The following is a 20,319-nucleotide window of genomic DNA, read 5'->3' on the forward strand; positions in this document are numbered from 1 at the left end:
GATGCCCTATGTCGACTATCTGTAGTACCAACAGGTGATGTATCGTGAACTCGATCGTTTCCAATTCCTTTATCGTTTACAGTTTTATCAGATACAAACTGCTCGGCTGCAAATCAACGTCTTGAGAGAATGTTGGGTTGGTCTTGAAAGAGTCATCTGATGTGGCTACACATATGTACCCTTCATTAACAGCTATTTTGACTACGCTGTTTTCGTCAAATTTAGCAAACTGTTTTATCTTCCTTTTTGTAGTGAGGTTCCATCCTGAAATGCAGCCATCTGAGCCGCCCGTGTAAAGGATGTCAGAATTGGGTTCAAACCCTAAGGTGTCTACGGGGAACACAAATTGGACATCAGTCAAGTTCATGCGATGGCATCTGAAGGCAAATTGTTTGGCAGAATCTTCAAAATACTCAACAGCAACCCTTCCATCAATAGAGCTTACAACGTATCCATCACTGTTTGGAGTCAACTTTATATCTCTTACTTGGTACTTTAACGGTGAATCTACCCGTTTTAATAGTCCCATACCATCTCTATTCAAGGGCAAATCACACCATTCAATTTTGTTACCTGTTAGAACCAGTATCAAGTAATTGCTGTTACAATCCATTGAAAGGATTTTGCCCTCTAGTTTCTTCTTTGCCGTAATAGTGGCAGAAAATTCACTACACTCAAGCACTAGTATGGTTCCATCCCATGACCCCGCTATAATACAATTTGATCTCCATGGCAGCATTCGTATGATACCGAGTTGGGCGGGATTCTCTTCAATTGAGACAAACCGATCTTCTTCGCATAGAGCCCTCAGTACCTCTCCCTGGACAGTTCCGACGAAAAACTGAGTAGTATTATTTATGTGTATTATGCAACAGCTCAATAATGGATATTGATGGCGGATCCTTTGAAGTAATCTGACTGGTTCGGTTTCATTGCCGTATTCATATATCGATAACGAACCGTCCCATGCAGTAACCGCTATAAGAGATTGCTCAGTGTCAAAGCATATATCGCTTATATAATCATGTGAAACATCGAGAAGCCGTAAAGGTTCTGTATTGTTCATCATTTACCCTAGCTGTCTTTTTTATTCTTTTCATCTCATGCTAGGATGCTCATTCATACTTCAGTTTCATTTGTTTACATTTCGATGAGAAAAAGTAGAGATATATTGAAAAGAAAGGTAGACTTGAATACAGTTTCACTCCATGCTTGAAAGTGTATTGATAATGTTATTCATTGAAGACTGACAGAGGAGGTTGAGTGTAGTCACTATGTTTTGTAAAAAGTCCTATTTAAACTAGTCGATTGCGCTGTGTTTTTTCCTTGTATACTTGATAATAGAGATATTTATATGCTTGTTCGGAATACACATGCAGAAGTGATTAACTTCGTTATACTTTACTTAGAGGAAATAGGTAGAAGATAAAATACAATGAAAAGGGACTGGAGTGAATACTTCGTAGAGATAATACTGTCATTTCAGCTCATTAGAGAGTTGAAATATTTTTTGCCCTTTTGCACTCACGAAAGTCATCTCCCGTAGCTATTAGTTTTCGTTTAATGTCATTCAGAACGCCCCCCTTCATATCCTTTTCACCACCGTCTTTTTCTTCTAACATAAGTTCTTCTCTTACTGGGGTCGTGGGAGGTGTGTTGAAGCTTTCCGACTCTTTAGTTCTTTTGGTTTCTTCGGCTTTACTCTTTCTCAATTCGCTGGCCTCTCTTTTCAGCTGCCTTTGTCTTTCAACTTGTCTTTGTGCTTTGAAAAAATCAGGGATTTCGTCTTCCAGGAAATCAACCCAGCTGTCGCAGTCTTCCCAGATTTGATAGTCGATAATGCCATGCCACGAAGAATCACCGATGCTAGTTTTGTTGACAAGTACCACAAGTCCGCCCTTTTCATGGACCTGTTTGCTGATCTGTTTTACAAGTTTTTTAACACCATCAACTTTCAAACTAGTACCCATGATAATAAAGAAGTCGGGCTTCCCCTTGCAGATATCAAAATTCAGGCCTTGAGATATTATTTCACCAGAAGGGTGGTTCTCACCGTACAGGACTATATTCGGCCTCAGAAGTCCAACCGTATCAACTACCCTTTTGCCCTGTTGCGACCTCTTCATATTGATTTCAGCACAATTTGGGCAAGAGGGAAGTTCTCCCCTGCGGAAAGACCTTGCATATGACCTACTCCATTGCACAATGTGAAAACATTTGGTACAGTTTAAAGTGTTCAGATCACCATGCAGTTGAACGACGTCAAAATTCTTCCAAGTGGCATTGAAGCCCTCTTTCTTTTCCTGCTCTTTTTCTTGTAGCTGTTGATGTATATTGTGCAAGCTATTGGTCTCTAGCTCATTGAGGTAAGTCTTGGTTTGTCCCTTACTCGACAATTCGAGACCCAGGTTGTTCTCTAAACCATCAATATTTTGCGTATAGCAACGCAGCATTTTATTTCTGTTTTTTAAGTGTGCAATAAATCTGTGTGTCTTGGTTGGTCTCGCTGTCTGGACACTGCTGTACAGCTTTTCCATGAAAGTAGCCCAGACAGAGATCTTCATCTCGTCTCTAAACAGCGAAATATCAAACATCTCTTGGCCTGAACTAATGTTGATCTTCGGGTACTCCGATTTCACCTGCTTGTATAGCCCGTTTGCAGAACGAAAATCTGGGATACCGGCATTACACGAGATACCGGCGCCCGTCAGAACAATAATTCTCTTCGATCTGCTCAACGATTTATTAATATTCTGCAACAGCACATTATCCTCATCCAATTCTGAAATGTGAATCAGCTTTTCTGTAATAAAATCCTCCCTTTTCCTTCGCGGTTTAGCACCAACGACAGATTGGGCACGGACCAGTTTGCAGGGAATTCTACCATTTTCGACTGTAACCCTCCTGACTTGGTTTATCGTTAGATCCGTCTCGTCAAAGGACGAAGACCTTTGATCTCCTGTGAGGAGTTGTATAGACGTTGTCATGACTTTTTCCGTTTTATATGTTCCCTCCAAAGCTGTAAAAGGGATAGAATAGGCTCAATATTGACCTCACGTTCCAATTTTTTTTGGTCTTCCTTCCCACGAACTGCGTTAAAGGATAAATGCGTCCCCCTTTTGAGTATCTGTATTTAAGTAGTAGTCTTTGCTCAAGTTTCATACGACGTAATTTCCGTGTCTTCCCACTTTTTTTCTTCGTTGTTTAATGCACTTTTACTTTTTTGGGTACTATATTATGTTCTTACCGTATTGGGTAAAAGAAGCCCTTCACTGTTTGTAGCAGTGGCACTTTTGACAGGTCCTCGTTGGGCCAGTTACTGTTGAGGGTAGCATGGGTTGTCGTAATCATTTCTTTACATGGAAAAGGTAAGATGAAGATATAAAAATATATAGATGAGATCAGGAAGTGGAACAAAAAAACAAAAAGAAAGAACGAGGACAAAATGGACCTCACGAATAGTAAACTTACATTTAGTTGTTGCTGTTTTTGCTTTTCCATGTATATTCAATCATCAGAAATCATGCGTTTTGACTGTTCACGGCCAGCTCCATAATCAGTTTCGTGGTCAAATGTAAGAATGGGTAAGCAGAAAAGGTACTCATCTCGTCGTCGGAGATGGTGGAGTGTCTTGTTGCCTCACCGTAACTACTCTCCCAACCATCGAACTTAAAATCGACCAGATAGTTGTTCGTCTCGATTTGAAACAACTGGATAACCATTTTCATCAGATCAGGAATCTTTTCGTTGTTGGTTCTATTTTGTTCGACGTCGTACTTCCATCTGACTCTTATGGTCCACAAATCCTCTTCGGAAGGTTTGGCCCACTCGGCACCTAGATTCTTCAAAGCAATGTAAATCTCGCCCATGACATCCAACGGGTACGAATGAGATCGTATACCGAAATGCCATCTCGTTTTCGATTTCTTGTTTACCAAAGGCGATATCTTAGACGCAGCTGGGAACCCCTGTGCTAGCATGTTAGCTCTGTGGATTTGGGGCAGAGACGTAGGCAAAATGGAGATCGTGGAGTCCTCCTCTTTCGACTGGTCCATGAAGGGAGCCTGGTGGTACGTTCTGTGTCTAGTCGTTGAGCTTGCGTGACGTTTCTTCTCATGACGGTCCTGTGGGGGTGCAGAACTAATTGGCGTCTCCTGCTGCAGTGCTTGCTGGCCGTCTGCGGTTTCAACGGCCGTGCCAGAAGCCTGCTTCTTTTGGTAAGATGGCGGAGCCTGCGCCAGGAAAGTGTCAAGTGCATCACCGTTGTTGGCAGACTCGTCATTGCCCTTGTTTAGGTTTTCCAAGAGCGATTTGTTTTCCTTCATCAGCATGTAGGCGTCTCTGATTTCATTCAAGTTTGAGTTATCCTCGTTCGACTCCAATGATTCGTAGATTTCCTCTTTATCATAGCCCATAGTTCTCGACAATGCATTGACTAGGTCGTCATCAATTTCCTCTGGCTGATTGTCCTCCATGGCGTCGTTGCCCTTACCCTCGAAATCATCGCCGTTTCCTCCCTTCAAGTAGTCTGGAATCAAATGATCGGGCAAGTCAACTTGGAACCACTCATCTTTGAATATCTCACTGATGCTGATTCTGTTCAATGGGTTGACAATCAGCATTTTCTTGATCAGATTGGCTGCACCGAGAGACAAGAATTTGGGTAGGATGTAGACACCGTTACTAATATTCTTGAACAGCACGGGGATGCTTTCATCATCGAAGGGCAAACGACGGCAGAGCATGACGTAGAGAATAACACCACAAGACCAGACGTCCACTTCGGGCCCCGCGTACAGTTTCCCACTGATCACCTCCGGCGCAGCGTAGTTGGGGGACCCGCAGGACGTCTTCAGGAAATTACCATCTGTCATAATGTTGGAAAGCCCAAAATCGGCGATCTTAACGTTCAGGTCCTCATCTAGCAACAGGTTTTCGGGTTTCAAGTCTCTGTGAACGATCTTATGTCTGTGGCAGTATTCCACTGCACTGATGATTTGCTGGAAAAACCTCCTGGCCTCCTGTTCGCTCATTTTGTCTCGTTGGATAATGTAGTCGAACAGCTCATTGCTTGCAAACTCTATCACAATGATAATCTCATCCTTGGACTTGATGACATCGTACAGCTTGATGATATGTGGGTGTCTCAACAACCTCAAGTACGAAATCTCTCTCTCAATTCTACCTTGCATATCGCTCTTGGCTAAAACTTTCTTATTGATGATTTTCAGCGCGACTTTTTGGTTTGTCGTGATGTGGTACGCCAGTTTCACTTTACCGAAGGACCCCTCACCCAGAGTCTTGACGATCTGGTAGTTACCGATTCTGGAACCATCGGACAGTCTCGGACGCTGTCCACTAGAGGAGTGTGAACTCCCCCCACTGTGGTGGTGATGGTGGTGATGGTGGTGATGATGTTTCGAAGAGGCGTCTGATTGGTTATCCATGATATATTTTTCTGATGGAATACGTCCTTTACTCCTATTCTTCCAATTTCTTTGACTCCCACTCTAGAGATAGTATCTTGGTAATTCGAGTCCAAAAATACAAAGTATGTGCTTAACGTAAGCTCAATCTTGTTTCGGTGAGCCTAAAACGAAACAAAAACGGGAGGGAGAGCTAGCAACCTAATCAACTGAACAACTCTCCTTTAGAACCTCTTCTTTCTTTCTTTCTTTCTTCTTTTTTTGGGGGTCGAGAAACAAATATCGCTGGGCCCTCATCGTCAGATGTGATGTATGAACCGTGCCCTGTGATGATACCAAGCACCTGCCACCATCAACACTTCCAGACCGACCTCTACGTCAACGATACCTTATAAGACACAACACCATAACCGCTCATTTGATCTCGCGGGGGGGGTGATGCTGATCTACGTAGTGGGTCGAGAATTTTTTACATTAGATTTCCGCAGTCGGGCGAGGGACGATGGTAGACTGAATCGCACTCAACAAAGGTAAAATCAGTTCAAAGGTTTAACACCCACCACTCACACCCTTCTCCTCACTGCTTTGCACTGCACTACGCACGGCTGTGTAGATCTTATAAAACGTTCAAGGGAAACGAGGTATCAGCCTCCTCAGAAACGTCAAAATTGCCTTTCAGAGGGAAAAAAGGGCCCCCACTTAGTATTAGACCAGCACTCGGATAAGAACCTCTATATTTGCTAGATTCAACCCTGACGCTTGATCCTGGTTAGCATTTTTGCAGACGTTTGTTATAGGTGTACGTAGTGGGTGTAGTATGGACTGTTCAGAAGATGACGAAAGGTTGCGAACAACGTACAGAAGAGTGCGTTTTGACACTGTGGCTTCCACCACTGGAGATTTGCAGGGTCACTCTGCAAAATTCGGCAAGTCCGTCTCGTTTGATACAGTTCCCTCCGTTTTGGGATCCTCGAATTATGAGGGTAGTTTCCAAGGGGTCAGGTTACCGTCGCGGTTTGACGCCTGGGAGATGGATCAAATATCTGACAATGGTATCATATTCGATGACGTCGTTTCAAAATTTCACCATCTCTCGAACAACATGGATAAACTGTTCATCGTAACCCCGGAGGGGAAAGTGGTCAGAAGAGATTATCCCAGCACGCCAATGATCACTAACGATTCGATGATTCTAATGCAGGTCCACGATCAGTGGCGCAGTGATTGGGAAACAAAGCGGGAGAAATTGGTCACAAATTGGAACCGCATTCAAGAGAGACAAGGTATCTCACAGTACAAGACCCGCGGTGGTATCGGTACGGGGCTCAAGGCGAGGAAGCTAAGGCTGGTGAATTCGCAGCTCGAAAATGACTACATGCCAAGGACCGTGGTGTGCAATATCAGTGGTAGAAGGCACACATGGGTGGCCCTAGATTGGACACTAGATAGACTGGCCAAGAATGGTGATCATATCATTGTAGTGGCAAACCTCCCGAAACTAACAAAGACCAACACAACGCAAGCATATGACCTGTACCCTTGGGGGGATACAGGGTACTCGGCGGCAGACGTTTTCCCAGCATGTTTGAACATTTTAGAGTATTCCAAATTCCTACTTTCTAAAAGCAACAAGCACGTTAAAATTACTATCGAAGTCTCTGTTGGTAAAACCAAAAAAATCTTGCTCGATGCAGTCAACTTATACCATCCAAATGCACTTGTAGTGGGGACGACAAAATGGGAAAGAACGGATACTTTGGTAGAAAAGAAATCCAATTGCTTGAAGGACAAGTTGTGTCTTTACTGCCCAATTCCAGTGTTTATTGTCCCCGCTAAAAGAATGTACGTATTTGAACATGAGCTCCAAATCAAATACTCTACAAGTAAGCCACTGCCTCGAACTACGCCATTGCCAAATTTTACTCTCAACTCTTCTGACTCCTTCAGCACAGGTCATTCAACTAAAGTAAATACCAGTTCTAAAATAGTTAGGGCAATCGACTCAAAGGGGAACGACGACGTAGATGATGCTGCCGTTGTGGACAAGCTATACTCTGTGGCAAGAAAATACAGGAGAGTGATGAGACAGCAGATCTCCGAGAACAAATTGGACAGATCACTTACAGCATCGAAAAGACACTTGCTGGATTTGGACATCATAATAGATACCTCTACTAAATGCTCCATTGAAATCGACACTCTACCGCAGACGGAACATGACGCCCCATACAATCAGAACGACGATCTTCTGAAGGGGTTTGGAAAGTTGAAAAGAGTTATAACAGGCGGGACTCCAGTGTACCGTTCAAACCCTAGACCTATGATAGATATGGTGGGGACGAGAGGGGATGCGGAGAGACGTTCCAAAACAAGGGTATCTCAAATCAAGTTTGCGCCTGCAGCAAAACAGAAAGACGGCTTAGGTGGGTTGGGGAGGAAAACCAAAGAAGTTGATACGAATAGCAGGAAGAAGAAGAAGAAAAAAAGGAAGGATAAAATCTCACAAAAGTTGGGTAGTACCAGCTCGAAAATGTCAGCCATTAGTGGGGGTCTGACGAGTACCACCTCTCATGAAACAACAGGTAGTAAGAGACTCTCTGTGTTTAAAAGTAACAAGACATTTTCAAGTAGAAGGGGTAGCAGCAGCAGCGATAAATCAACAGCCAGTACAGAGAGTAGCACCAGGAAAAGCTTATCCAAATTATTCGGTTTTAAGTAAATAGTGCATTGCAAAAAAGGAACTTAATCATAAGGTTCCATTTCCATAGTTGCATATATAATTTTTTCATTCATTCACGTAGCATATCATGTTTAAGTTCACAATTGTTGCAGTCATTGGTTTACTCAGTGCTGCTTATAAGTAGAGTTTTGTTCAAAGTGCACCTACCGTTCTCTGCAATATAAACTGTTATGAGAGTTCCCTTTTTATAATTTTTATAAAGAGAAAATAGAAAAGTCAAAAGGGATAAGTCTTGACGGAGTTCAAAGGGGAGATGACTGAACTATTGTAAATAGTCCAACAGAGCAAAATACTATGAGCGGATATAAAATTCTTGGAAGAACATTTCAACCACAGACCTTAGCTATTGCAACTTTGCTAGGTGTGGGTTCAGTTGCTGTATTTTTTTCAAGGAAATCTCCGTCAGCAGCTGGGACGCATGGTGAACAACCTTCGAAGTCTAAGGTTGCAGATAGTGACACCGATATTGATGTTGAAAAACTACTGAAGAACATAATCAATGAAGATTCAACCGAAAAGAAGGTGTGAGTACGGAGGGGTGCAGTTTTCCGGAAAAATTATTATGCATTGTTATGTATGTATGAATATATATTCTTTATTTTAGGAATTTTCTTTCACAGTTTGCATTAAACCACCTTCAGTAAGCTCGAGATCAATTCTTTGATGGAGTGACCTTTTCGTTAGGAGTTCTCTTAAAATGAATCCCGCAATATCTGCATCTTCAAAATAAGATACATGAGATTTTATTGTTGCGATCATGTCCATTTCAAGCGCATTAGGAGTCATTGAATAGTCAATGCGCCCTGAATAATTTAGTTGTGTCATTAGATTTACTAAGTCCGACGGCAGTTGAACATGTTTATTTTTTTTCCTTCCCCTTTCTTTCTGGTCGGCAGAGGGGGAAGGCATCCCATCGAGAATATTATTTCCCACTTCCAAAACCTTCGAAGTTATTCCATCAAAGGCATTCAAATGAGGTATGTACGCCTGCTTATAATGTGACATTTCTGGGTCAACAAGGGGTTCCATCCTATATGCAACTGGATCACACTCATGGTATAAGTTGTACAAGTCGGTGCAGCTAGGATAAATTACCTTCCTTAAGGCTTTGGTAGCAGATGTTCTGGGGCCTATCTTGGTTCGTTGGACTAATTTCAATAGACCTACAGGGGACCCAATGCAAAAAAATTTGTTGGTATCAAAATTTAAATGATACCTTTTGGAGTTGGACAGAATATCAAACAAGATAACGCTCCCCAGAGAGTGACCGATTAAATGAATTTCTCCGTTGAATTCGGTATTCCGTTCTTTGAATAACTCGTAAACAGTATTCAGTTGTTTCGTAACTTCGTTCAGTATCTGTTTCCGGTAGAATGGCTCTTCATAAAGAAGCACATCCACTGCAATGTCGCCTAGCATTCGGCGGAGCGGGAGAATACCGTTTACTGTTATATTCGAAAGGGTGGGTAAGTCAGGATCTTTAGTGTTCTTGTCTACTGGTTCCGTTTGAAACCCAATGGTATGTCTCCATGTTATGGGGAGGACCTGTACCTGGCAGTTTGTCTTCCAGTCGTCTGTGCAAGCATTTTTATTTATCGTTTGAAGATCTTCAGATTCTTGGTAAATTTTCTTTATGTTGGATCGCAGCAAGTTCACAGTATGGGAAAAGTTGACATATTCGTACTTCTTTCCCAAAGTTTGACCAATTCCATGGACACACAAAACCAAATGTTTCACTTTTCTTTTTGTGGAATGGGTGGGCGAGTTGTTCTGATCAACATAATCAGAATCACTCTTTCTTTTTGATCGTTCCTCCTCTATTTTTTTTACTTCACTCTTATCCTCTGTAGTAGGAGCGGACCAGTAAGAGTGCAATAGATTAAAGAAGTCCCAATTTGCCCAGGATACGTTTGACTCCTGATTTCTTTTTGATGTTCCGCTTTCAGGCATTTTACTCGATAGTTGTTCTTTATTCTTACTGGTTTCTCTCTGCGATCCATTCTTTGTTTTAGTACCGGTCTTATCTTGATCGGTCGAATTTAGCTCCTGCCTCACAATCCGAACACCATTTATCGTTAAGTACTGAGCTAGGCCGGACTTCAGATATTTCATATGCAAGGTTCCGCCGTCCAAATCTTTCAAGATATATGCTTCCTTTGCGCTGGTAAACATTACATACTTACCATCACTGAAAGGGCCGTGATCAAGCTTTTCCACGCTATCAATTTCATCAGTGTCCGAGGAAGCATCAATTTGTTTAGAGAGTCTTTCTATTTCAAGAGTAAATTTTTCAGGTAGCGGTGTCCCGTCGGAATAAAACCAAACGCCCCTTCTAACTTCGTAAGATGGACCTTCCCAATATACGGGTTTCAATTCCATCTTTTGTAAGTCCACTGCAAACAGTTCATCCTCACTTACTGCAACAGATGTGGGGATGTTGACTTTGTCTGTATTTTTCTGAGTGTATATCGTTTGTAACTTTATGGAGTCCTGCGTGGTGAACTTTTTGAACTCTTTGGGCAATGTATCTGGTTTGTACTTCTTTTCATGAGGTTTTGTCAACGGGACATCTGTGGCATAATACCAGTTTGTGGAAATAGTTCTCACAAACGCTATGACCCTTCGGGCTGTGGACGGTTTCGATATTGAGGTCAGCATTTTCCGTCCTCTTAGTCCAACCTACAAAAGAAACCCCCGGGGTCTTTAATGCAGAAGCAGGCGCTTCCTGTGTAGAGTCACCGCGCACATAATAAGATACGTTAACGTTACAGTATTTTTTAATGTAGGGATACATGCATTCCACATACTACCTTTATGTACAATTGTATATTTCACGAGATGCAGCAGACGAACTTAGCGGGAGGGTAATAAGCTACCTTTACGCAAGATCTACGTCCGAACCACCACGTAGCTTCGATTTTGCGCGCAAGTTGTAGTATTTGGATCGTGGTTCTTGCCCAGGTTCTTCATCCTTCTCGTTCGTGGCTGCCGTGGGATTCTTAGGTGGCGATCTCAGTCGCCTCTTTATAGGTGGTTCCTCCTGATCCTTTTCTTCAGTTTTCCTTCTCCTCAAGTTCATTCTGGTTCCAACCGGTTGTATCACCACAGGCGATGACGAATGTCCCTCTGAATATGACGACGGACTAGCATGTGTACTGGTGGTGTCTACCGCAACCGACTCAGGGCTTGTTCCCGGTGACGAGGAGCTAGAAGTCTGGTAGTCGGAATCCACGTCCTTCCCTGAATAGTTCGTGTCGTTAAATTGGTCCTTCTGCTTCGAGATAGTCGCCTCAAACTCTCCCGATTCTTCTGACCCCTCCGACACCTCGGCCTCGCTTTCCTGTTGTAAGACAACGTCCAGATCTTTTTTAGCGTCATGGACCATTTCTAACAGTTCACCGAAATCATCTTTTTTGTACAGTTTCTCCAGATGCGACGTCCCCTGTGGCTTCTTGTCCGTGGCTTTCTGAGCATTTACCTCTGCGTTTATATTCACAGCGCTAGATTTCCTTAGATACCTGAGCCCTTCCGACTTGTGATTCTTCACTGGAGGTAAAGCCACGTCGTAGGGTAAGTACTCGTGACCGGGATCCAAATTTAAGTCTTTGAACTTTTGTAAAACCGCAGGATCCTGCTGTTCCGCTGACAGCAGCTGCTGGTTTTTCAATATGGCAAGAGGTTGGTTCCTATATGTAATTTGATGCTTTAGCCGGGTATGGTTTGTGATTCCCTGCGCAGAGGTGAAATCGTTCCTGCCGCACGTGGCGCACGTTATAATGACAAGGATACCGTCAAATCTCCTGAAAATTGGTTCATTAGCTGTTGTCTTCCCAACAACCCCGCTATTATTTGTCAAACAAGAGGACACGTACGTTCTTCTATGATGCGAGTTCATCTGGTTAGGTTTGAACTCTTGTATGTGTTTCCCACTTGCTGAGGGTGCCTTGTGCGGAGATATTCGGCCAGACGAATCCTTTGACCGCATGGTCCTTGAATTCAAAATAGGTGACTCCATCATCTGGGACATCGTTGCGTTATCCATAATATTGCCCTGACTCTTGCTCCTCGTATGGTAGTGGTGTTCAGGTGCCGATGAGCTTGTACTTATTAAGGATTGTTCGTTGAACGACACGTTGCGTCGATGCTCCTCTTGTAACCTCCTCTTTCTAGTACTTTCTAATTCACGTATTCTGTAGCTAGAAATCTTGGTCATCAATTCGCTATCGTCATGTAAAGTTTCGATCAAAGAAAGTTGCGCGTCTACTCTTTTTATTTCCCTCTCTAAACTGCCTCTTTCCCTGTGGTTTATCAAAATACGTAAATTCAGTTTATCGAGCAGCTCATTCTTGGCTGTTTCGTACTTTAATCTTTCCACATCCTCGCTCTCCCTAAACGAACCTCCAAACCGTTGAGTGCCGCTACCCTCATGTATATTCGACATCGAGATCACATCAGTGTTTGTATGCAGCATGCCATTATCGTTATAGTCCTCGTCAGACAACTCATGTGGTGATTTGGGAGTAGCCACCTGGTACGTTCGGGGCAAATTACTACTCTGACTGGACGTCACGTCCGGTTCGTTACCATTTGGAAACGCCATTCCAAAACTTCTTACACCTGTCCTCTGCGATCCACCCCTTACAGACTCAATATCAGGCATTAACCTCGCTTCAGCTATTACTTCTTCCCTCATACACCCACTGCTGCTGGATCCAGTAGTGGCGACGATGGAACAATCTGTCATATCCATAGGCAGAAACGGGAAAACTGCGGGCATTAAAGAATTTTGATGCTGCCGTTTCGAAATTTCAAGAAACAGAGAAAAAAAGAAACGACGAGTAACGGCGTGACTTTCACACTAAGAAAGCACGTTATGGTAGCGCCGCGAGAATTCGTGGTGGGGAGGGATTTGTAGTGAGTGGAGGAGAGGCGCCGCAGGTTGGTGTTCCAGTTGGAGTGGGCCACAGTTGAGAGTAGCTGGCTGCTTGTTGTCGCGAAAGTGTTTCAAGCTGTTACGATGGAGGTTTTTTTTGATTGTCAGCTGAAAAACTTATAAACACCCTCACCGTGCTTGTGTTTGATCCAGTACGTCGGGTCGTTGCAAGTAGGCTGTGTGATGAGCCCCGTATTTCGAGGTGGTCATAATCCATGTTTATGGTGGGAGTGTTCGGCGACAATGGATATCTTGGTTTTAGAGCTGAATATCACAAACTTTAATATTCTATTTCTTTAACTTTGTTTTTTGCATTCTGCTAGATAGCACCGGTAGATAAACTACAAAATAATAAAACTAGAAAAACAAAGCGTTTTTATCAGACATCAATAAAAACAAGGGCAATTATAATCTAAGATGGTCTGTATCCTTCATTCATGGGGTTACTCCCGCCTCAAAGGGCTCTAATCACTTCCTTGATAAGTAGCGTCACCACCACTAGAACTGTATGTGATGGTATCGTCGTCGTTTGCCTCAGAACCCTTCGATATATCCTCTTGAACGTACAAATTGATTGATGGTGGGTAAGGTCCTGGCAAAAACTCCTTGTTATATCGGGCAAAATCATTATCAGGGTAGGCTGGAGGTGAAATACTGTTTAGGTTCACAGAAAAAGAAGGACCACCTGAATATATCTTGTTACCGGGTTGCCCTGTAGGTTGAATTCTTTTCTGTTTTTTGTCATGCAATTCTACTCTATTCAGCAACGGGGAGACGTTTGTTGGGAAATTCATATAGCTGGTTCCAAACACTTGTCCAAAACTGGGTAATTGTTCAGCATTACTTCTTCCAACTTGGTTACCGTTGAAACTTGCATTTTTATTACTCGACTCCAGTACGTACCCAGGGTAATTGGAAAATCCTCGGAATTGACCACCAGGAGGGGATTTGTCGTTATACGCCCCAAATAACGGAGAATATTGATCTCCGCAAACACTAAAGAAATTGAATGGTGTATTGCAGTCGAAAGTTAGTTTTTCACTCTTCGAATTCTCTAACGGTGTCGAGGTTGATTCTGGTGGGTGCTCAAAATCTTTTAAACATAACGAGCGGTCTCGAATTGGTATAACTTTGTTAGAGCCTGTTGTGAAGTTTTGGCTTTTGATTGGCTGAACCTCCTCCTTTAGTTGTCTGCCATTGTTGAAACTAACATTCTCATTCCCCTTATCTAAATTAAACCTTTCCTTGCTCAGCTTGATGTTCCCGAACCTCCGGCCATTATTCGAATCAGATAAAGTTATTTGACAGTTGTTATTGGGAAGAATATCACCACTGTATGGCTGTAGTCCTCTAATACTACCAGGTGCCCAGGAATACTTCTTAGGATTTTCCGGTGATTTCGTCAGCAGGACGTCATAATCATACTTAGCGTTCTCGACACTCTTCACAGCAGCAGGCTCTTTATTAAACTCTGCCACTTTTTTTTTCTTGGATTTGGTGCTCTTTGCTTGGGGTTTACTACCGTCAATATCCCCAGGTGGGATCTGAACCAAATTTGTAACTAGAGGTTGTAGTGGCTTTTTGCCTTTCACTACTTTGAACACTTTCCCTTGTTTTGATCTTGCATTAGTACCCATTTTGCTTTGTAGCTGTTGTACAAGACCGACACCTGTCGTTTTTTCTTGTATCGATCACTAAATGTTCCCACAGAAGTTCTCGGCGGCAAGATTTCATTATTGTTTTTTCCTTGCGCTTTTAGATTATTGTGAAGTTTGATACAGAATAGAACAAAGCAGTATACAAACAGACTATGACACTACCTTCAAATATGAGGGGTAAGAGGACAGTTTATCGCTTGTTGCAAAATACAACTGTGAACACCAAGAAACACAATTACAAAGATATTCATTACTGATGATTTATGTAAAAGGAACATAAATAAAGCTACTCTCTTATGTCATAGTTTAAAACTATCAAATAAATGACCAGCCCAATCCTGAGATTGAATTTCTGTTAAGGCCTGAAAGACATTCTACTTAATACTCCGTCATCTTTCAAGATTGTCCGCTATATCAGTACAACTAAATTCTGCGATTTACTTAAGGTGAAAAAAAATTGTTAAAAAAAGTAGTGAAAAAAGAGTCGGTTTCTCTTCAAGTGTTACCTTCGTCAGTTGCAAAGGTGTTTGCTCAATTAAACAGACACAGGTCAATTCACTAATTTACAGGGACCAAGTGACTATATAAACACTTTGAAATGCCTGTTACCATAAGAAGGGCAACCATTAATGACATCATTTGCATGCAAAATGCCAATCTGCACAACTTACCAGAAAATTATATGATTAAATACTACATGTACCACGTCCTGTCGTGGCCGGAGGCATCCTTTGTCGCTACGTCCACATCCAATGTGTTTGATGATGAAGATACTACCGGACAAGGGGGTGCTGGAAACGAGGAGGATTGCTTGATGTTCAACGATCCAATCAGTGGGAATTCAATCAAGCTGGACCCAACATACGTCAATCCAGGCGAAAAGTTGGTAGGGTACGTTCTTGTGAAAATGAATGACGACCCAGATCAGCAAAACGAAGAACCTAATGGCCATGTCACTTCTCTAAGTGTAATGAGAACGTATAGAAGAATGGGTATAGCTGAAAAGTTGATGAGACAGGCACTATTTGCGCTAAGGGAAGTACACGACGCTAAATACGTCTCGTTGCACGTTAGACAGTCCAATAGAGCCGCTCTGCATTTGTACAGAGATACGCTAGAGTTTGAGGTCTTGAGCATCGAGAAAAGCTACTATCAGGACGGCGAAGATGCGTATGCCATGAAGAAAGTATTGAAGCTTGACGAGCTACAGATTAGCAATTTCACGCATCGGGGTTCCAGCGAGGAAAAGGTTGAGGATGATTTAACTAGCGACCTTCTGGAAGATATCGTCAAAAATGGTATTGACAACATTGCTGTCTAGTATAACAGTGCATGTCTGTTCGTGTATAGTGAAGCGTACATAAACAGACAATCAAAAAATATATCACAATAACTACATTAAAGATTCAAATGTGGGTGAGCAAGTTGCAAGATACAGGGTCTGCGGGACATCTACAAACAGAGAACGTTCTTTTTCCATTTTCTTTAAGGTCAGAGGTAGTAAAAATTAGGTAGCTAGAGTTTTTCCACACCGACACTAAAAGTGTCTCGAGCCAAATGCACTCATACTCATCATAAAAAAAAGGAAAGAACTTCCTTGGTGTGTTTCGGAAGGTAACAGCAAAAGAACCTAGCTACACGTCAAAACTCTCAATGTTAACCTCCATCTCTTTATATAATTTTCAAATACAGAGAAAAAATGGTGAGATGCATTTGAATCATTTTGTACGCTCAGTGATAATTATGTTAGGGTTTGGGTTTCTCTCATATAAGTGCATCGTTGTTCTAGTAAGCGCTATTCTATACAACATCCTCCTTCCGGTACACTATTTTATCGACCTTCACGTCATTGTCGATATATATGTAGATATACAAGGTGCAAGTGCTTCCTTGTATATCCAAAAGACAGAAGCTCGGCGAATTGGATCCCGTTATGGCTGATTCTGGAATATCTATATCTTCCTCCTTAACACTTTCGGTATCTTCTTTTGTTTCGCTCTCTGCTTCGTTATCCTTTACAGTCTTTTCAGTGTTTCCCACCTTCTCATCAGACACCTGACTTTCTTCTTCAGCCTTCTTGTCGGGTTCGTCGTTGATCTTTTTCGAAGGCTCAGATTCCACGACCCCTGGGTTGATCACAACTGGCCAGTCTGAATTGAAGGCTCCGGTACAACTGCCAGGGTTAACAAAGAATTTGCCGCTCAAAGTGTATGCCTCTACATTATGAGTGCCTCCCCACAACATAATATCAACATCTAGCTGTCTTGCAAGTGCCAAAAGTGAGAGGGGATCATTCTTTGGGACCACACTGTAGCCGCTACAACAACCGATCTTAAAGTCTCCCATCGATATTACAGAGTTGATGGGCATTTCAGCTTCCGACTCTGATGCTTGGTTTGTGGCTTGTCCATTCTCGCCAATAGACAAATTGGGCTCGTCTAAAGCACCCTTCACTTTCGTCATGTTGGGGGAGAGTCCCTGGAGAAAGTTCATAAACTCCACCGATCGCGTACTATTACCAAGCACCGCTATTTGGGTTATTTTTCCCGGCACACTCAGCAGTTTTTTGAACTTGTTTGGTATATCCTGTTGCAGTAGAGTAAGGGTTGTTAGTAAAGTTGATAATTGTTCAGGAGGTCCCGGGAGTTGAAGGGTTCCATGTACATACAGTTGCACGATCTGGTATATACGCATCACCAAGCACTAACAGCAGCATTTCTGGCGCACGTTTGTACTTCTTCCAGTGAAACGTTTATGCTCAAAGTTTATACATGGTGCTGCTATAGTTTTCGAATTACAATCTAAAGATCGTGTTTTTTATTTATGTATTGCAATGCACTTGTCGATTTTGTAATGAGTACGGACGCATATCAATTGCTATTTACAGTTGGAATATTCAATTATTCATGAGCCAAGTCGGCATTGTTCAGTTATATATATTTGTCGCCATTCATGTACGGAACTAAGACATCAGGGATTTTAATCTTGTCCGTCGAGGAGTCGTAAAAGTTTTCTACGAGTGCTAATATTATCCGTGGTACAGCCATTGCCGTGCCGTTTAATGTGTAAGCATATTGTGATGCGCCGTTTTCATCTTTGAATTTTGTGTTCAACCGAAACGCTTGGAAATCCCTGCAATTTGAAGCACTGCTGACCTCCCCAAAAGTTCCCTTCCCTGGCATCCATACTTCGATGTCGTATTTCTTGTATGCTGGGTTTCCTAAATCATTTGCTGGCATATTCAATACTTTTGCGTGAAGTCCCAACGATTCGATAATTTGTATCTGGAACGCCTTCAACTGCTCCAAAGTCGCTTCCGCAAACTGTGGTTTACACCAGCAAAACAATTCCACCTTGCTGAATTCATGAACTCTGTAAAGACCCTTGGTTTCTTTGCCTCTGGCGCCAGCTTCTGCCCTATAGCACCTGCTAACACCCACAAACTTTTCGACAGGTTCTTCTTTCTTCTCAAACGTGAGAACTTTGTCGAATCCTAGGGCTGCCAAAGATATCTCTGCCGTGGCGACAAGCCCCATTTCGTTATTAGTTTTATAGATCTGCTCCTCCCCGTTCATGTCTCTCGGCGTGAACCCACAAGAATCAATCATTCCGAGCCGTGTTAAGCTAGGTGGTATGACAAAAGTGTAACCGTGTGGTTGTTGACAGGCCAAATCAATACTGTAATTAATCAACGCTCTTTCCAATCTCGCACCCCCATTTATCAAGTAGTAGGATGAGGAACCTGATGTCTTTGCCGCCTGTTTAAGATCCAAAAGACCCTTTTTTGTCATAATATCTACATGATCTAAGTTATGGTTTGGTGTAACCTTCTCATTTATCCACGCTACCACCTCTGGTTCCGTTGCCGGTACGGATGGGTGCAACAGATTTGGTAACGATACGTAAGTATCCTCAATTTCTTTCGAGAGGTCATTTTTGGTCTCCATTAGCACTTTGAACTGAGACTTGAGATCCCTTATTTGGGGAATTAATTCGTTCAGACTGGTTTTGTTAGCTTGCACAGTTTTTTCCAGTTGATTCCTAGCCTTTTGTACATGATTTATTTGATCGTTGAGTGACTTGATTTTGTCGTATTTTTCTGGCAATTTCTCTAAGTTTGCCAATAGCTCATTTTCTGCTACGAGCCCCCGCTTCTTTATTGATTCGTTATATTCGTTAATATGTGCAAGGACGTACTTGATATCGATATGCGGTTTCTTTAAAAAAGTCCGAGGTGCACGCGTTATGGCAAACGAACGAATTAGATACCGGAAACGGAACATGTAACGAGATCGCTTTTTTTACTTCCTTCTTGTCTGATACCTTAATATTAACCCAATTTCCCATTTTTAAAAACAGATTTCTTGTGGAATCGTAAATAATATACTAAAAAAGAATTATATTTTTGTTTTATTATTTCAGTATTTCCTTTATATATGTGTCGAAACTATAAGAACAATGCAGTAACCAAAGCTTAGAATCTCAACTTGGAGAAAAACCATTGGTTCTTACCGGCTTGATGTCTTTCTTCGAAAGCCTTCTTGATGACCTTCTTGGCCTCCTCTCTTTGAGATGGCTGTTCGAAAGTTTCAGTAGAGACGACAGACTTGAAGGACTCAACGTCTAGAGTATATCTGGTTGGAAGCAAGTGGTTGTAGTTGACAACCTTGATGAATGGCTTGATCTTGGTTCTCTTGGCGACCTTCTTGGCACCAAGCTTCTTGGTGACCTTCAAAGGATATCTTTCAATACCGGCAACTAGAGCGTGACCGAATGGGTGAGATTTGGAACCTTCATCGTGAGGCTTGACGATGACGACCTTCTTACCGGCGTAACGACCACGGACAACAACAGCTGTAAAAAAAGTGGAGGATGATAACATTCATGAAAAATGATATACCAAATCTTGTTAGTATTAAGTTTTTGTAATGAGGGAGTGGGGTTTTTGAGAGACACGAGAGACCCCATAGATAGGTTACCATTTTGAATATAGAGGGAGGACTGTATCCCAGGGGAAAACACCGCTTGTTTCTTTGAAGACTGTACTGTTCAATCAATTCATGCATGGATATTATCAGTTCCCAGAAACTTTATCTTCCCTCTTGGTTCACACAGTTTCCCAGTTTCTCTTGTACTTCGTCCCCCAGTTTGATTTCCAATCTTAGTAGTGCAAATACATACCAACTTTACCAGCTTTCAAGAACTTAGCCATTTTTTGATCTTATAATTTTCGGATGTCTTTACTTTGATGATAGAGAGAGTTACTAACTAACAAGAATGAAAAGAATTTGTCTTCAATAGGGTATTCAAAATGTTGAACATTGAAAAAATCTTTTGTCGCACATCGCGAGTCTGCTCTCTCCAGGCGGTAGGACCCACTGGCACGACTGCCCACTGGTGGTGGTAGTGGTGGCAGTGTCCGCCCAGCCCGTCCTGCAAGCCCAGCCCAGGACAGGGCAGTTCCCCCTGGGGCCTCCGCCGGGACTCTCCAGAGAGACGGAGACGGGGGCGTGGGAGGGACGACAGACGAGAGGAACGTCGTGCGTCGTCTGCCACCTCAGC

The 20,319-nt window shown here is 42.5% G+C and overlaps 12 protein-coding genes across 12 annotated transcripts; 3 read left to right on the plus strand and 9 right to left on the minus strand.

Annotated features, from left to right (window-relative positions):
- Nucleotides 1–76: 76 nt before the first annotated feature.
- On the minus strand, nucleotides 77–1,066 carry BUB3 (Bub3p; the record flags this gene model as incomplete). The annotated part of the gene is made up of 1 exon (XM_022611617.1): nucleotides 77–1,066. One exon carries the CDS (start codon nucleotides 1,064–1,066, stop codon nucleotides 77–79), a length of 990 nt encoding a protein of 329 aa, XP_022463008.1.
- A 424-nt stretch (nucleotides 1,067–1,490) lies between these two features.
- Nucleotides 1,491–2,987, minus strand: HST3 (NAD-dependent histone deacetylase HST3; the record flags this gene model as incomplete). Its single annotated transcript, XM_022611618.1, has 1 exon — nucleotides 1,491–2,987. The coding sequence occupies one exon, from the start codon at nucleotides 2,985–2,987 to the stop codon at nucleotides 1,491–1,493; it is 1,497 nt and encodes a 498-aa protein (XP_022463009.1).
- Nucleotides 2,988–3,521: 534 nt separating this feature from the next.
- SNF1 (AMP-activated serine/threonine-protein kinase catalytic subunit SNF1) lies at nucleotides 3,522–5,447 on the minus strand (the record flags this gene model as incomplete). The annotated part of the gene is made up of 1 exon (XM_022611619.1): nucleotides 3,522–5,447. One exon carries the CDS (start codon nucleotides 5,445–5,447, stop codon nucleotides 3,522–3,524), a length of 1,926 nt encoding a protein of 641 aa, XP_022463010.1.
- A 796-nt stretch (nucleotides 5,448–6,243) lies between these two features.
- KNAG0B03240 (uncharacterized protein) lies at nucleotides 6,244–8,145 on the plus strand (the record flags this gene model as incomplete). The annotated part of the gene is made up of 1 exon (XM_022611620.1): nucleotides 6,244–8,145. One exon carries the CDS (start codon nucleotides 6,244–6,246, stop codon nucleotides 8,143–8,145), a length of 1,902 nt encoding a protein of 633 aa, XP_022463011.1.
- A 315-nt stretch (nucleotides 8,146–8,460) lies between these two features.
- Nucleotides 8,461–8,694, plus strand: MCO10 (Mco10p; the record flags this gene model as incomplete). Its single annotated transcript, XM_022611621.1, has 1 exon — nucleotides 8,461–8,694. The coding sequence occupies one exon, from the start codon at nucleotides 8,461–8,463 to the stop codon at nucleotides 8,692–8,694; it is 234 nt and encodes a 77-aa protein (XP_022463012.1).
- A 72-nt stretch (nucleotides 8,695–8,766) lies between these two features.
- DDL1 (putative carboxylic ester hydrolase) lies at nucleotides 8,767–10,824 on the minus strand (the record flags this gene model as incomplete). The annotated part of the gene is made up of 1 exon (XM_022611622.1): nucleotides 8,767–10,824. The coding sequence occupies one exon, from the start codon at nucleotides 10,822–10,824 to the stop codon at nucleotides 8,767–8,769; it is 2,058 nt and encodes a 685-aa protein (XP_022463013.1).
- A 220-nt stretch (nucleotides 10,825–11,044) lies between these two features.
- Nucleotides 11,045–12,943, minus strand: AHC1 (Ahc1p; the record flags this gene model as incomplete). The annotated part of the gene is made up of 1 exon (XM_022611623.1): nucleotides 11,045–12,943. The coding sequence occupies one exon, from the start codon at nucleotides 12,941–12,943 to the stop codon at nucleotides 11,045–11,047; it is 1,899 nt and encodes a 632-aa protein (XP_022463014.1).
- Nucleotides 12,944–13,563: 620 nt separating this feature from the next.
- KNAG0B03275 (uncharacterized protein) lies at nucleotides 13,564–14,736 on the minus strand (the record flags this gene model as incomplete). The annotated part of the gene is made up of 1 exon (XM_022611624.1): nucleotides 13,564–14,736. The coding sequence occupies one exon, from the start codon at nucleotides 14,734–14,736 to the stop codon at nucleotides 13,564–13,566; it is 1,173 nt and encodes a 390-aa protein (XP_022463015.1).
- A 619-nt stretch (nucleotides 14,737–15,355) lies between these two features.
- On the plus strand, nucleotides 15,356–16,078 carry ARD1 (peptide alpha-N-acetyltransferase complex A subunit ARD1; the record flags this gene model as incomplete). The annotated part of the gene is made up of 1 exon (XM_022611625.1): nucleotides 15,356–16,078. One exon carries the CDS (start codon nucleotides 15,356–15,358, stop codon nucleotides 16,076–16,078), a length of 723 nt encoding a protein of 240 aa, XP_022463016.1.
- A 479-nt stretch (nucleotides 16,079–16,557) lies between these two features.
- On the minus strand, nucleotides 16,558–17,473 carry VPS29 (retromer subunit VPS29; the record flags this gene model as incomplete). The annotated part of the gene is made up of 2 exons (XM_022611627.1): nucleotides 16,558–17,343; nucleotides 17,426–17,473. 2 exons carry the CDS (start codon nucleotides 17,471–17,473, stop codon nucleotides 16,558–16,560), a joined length of 834 nt encoding a protein of 277 aa, XP_022463017.1.
- Nucleotides 17,474–17,687: 214 nt separating this feature from the next.
- On the minus strand, nucleotides 17,688–19,040 carry DIA4 (putative serine--tRNA ligase DIA4; the record flags this gene model as incomplete). The annotated part of the gene is made up of 1 exon (XM_022611628.1): nucleotides 17,688–19,040. One exon carries the CDS (start codon nucleotides 19,038–19,040, stop codon nucleotides 17,688–17,690), a length of 1,353 nt encoding a protein of 450 aa, XP_022463018.1.
- A 191-nt stretch (nucleotides 19,041–19,231) lies between these two features.
- Nucleotides 19,232–19,969, minus strand: RPL27A (60S ribosomal protein eL27; the record flags this gene model as incomplete). Its single annotated transcript, XM_022611629.1, has 2 exons — nucleotides 19,232–19,611; nucleotides 19,939–19,969. The coding sequence occupies 2 exons, from the start codon at nucleotides 19,967–19,969 to the stop codon at nucleotides 19,232–19,234; spliced, it is 411 nt and encodes a 136-aa protein (XP_022463019.1).
- Between the last annotated feature and the right edge of the window lie 350 nt (nucleotides 19,970–20,319).

The sequence above is a fragment of the Huiozyma naganishii genome, chromosome 2, assembly GCF_000348985.1.
Source record: "Huiozyma naganishii CBS 8797 chromosome 2, complete genome".
In the NCBI taxonomy this organism is placed as follows: domain Eukaryota; kingdom Fungi; phylum Ascomycota; class Saccharomycetes; order Saccharomycetales; family Saccharomycetaceae; genus Huiozyma; species Huiozyma naganishii.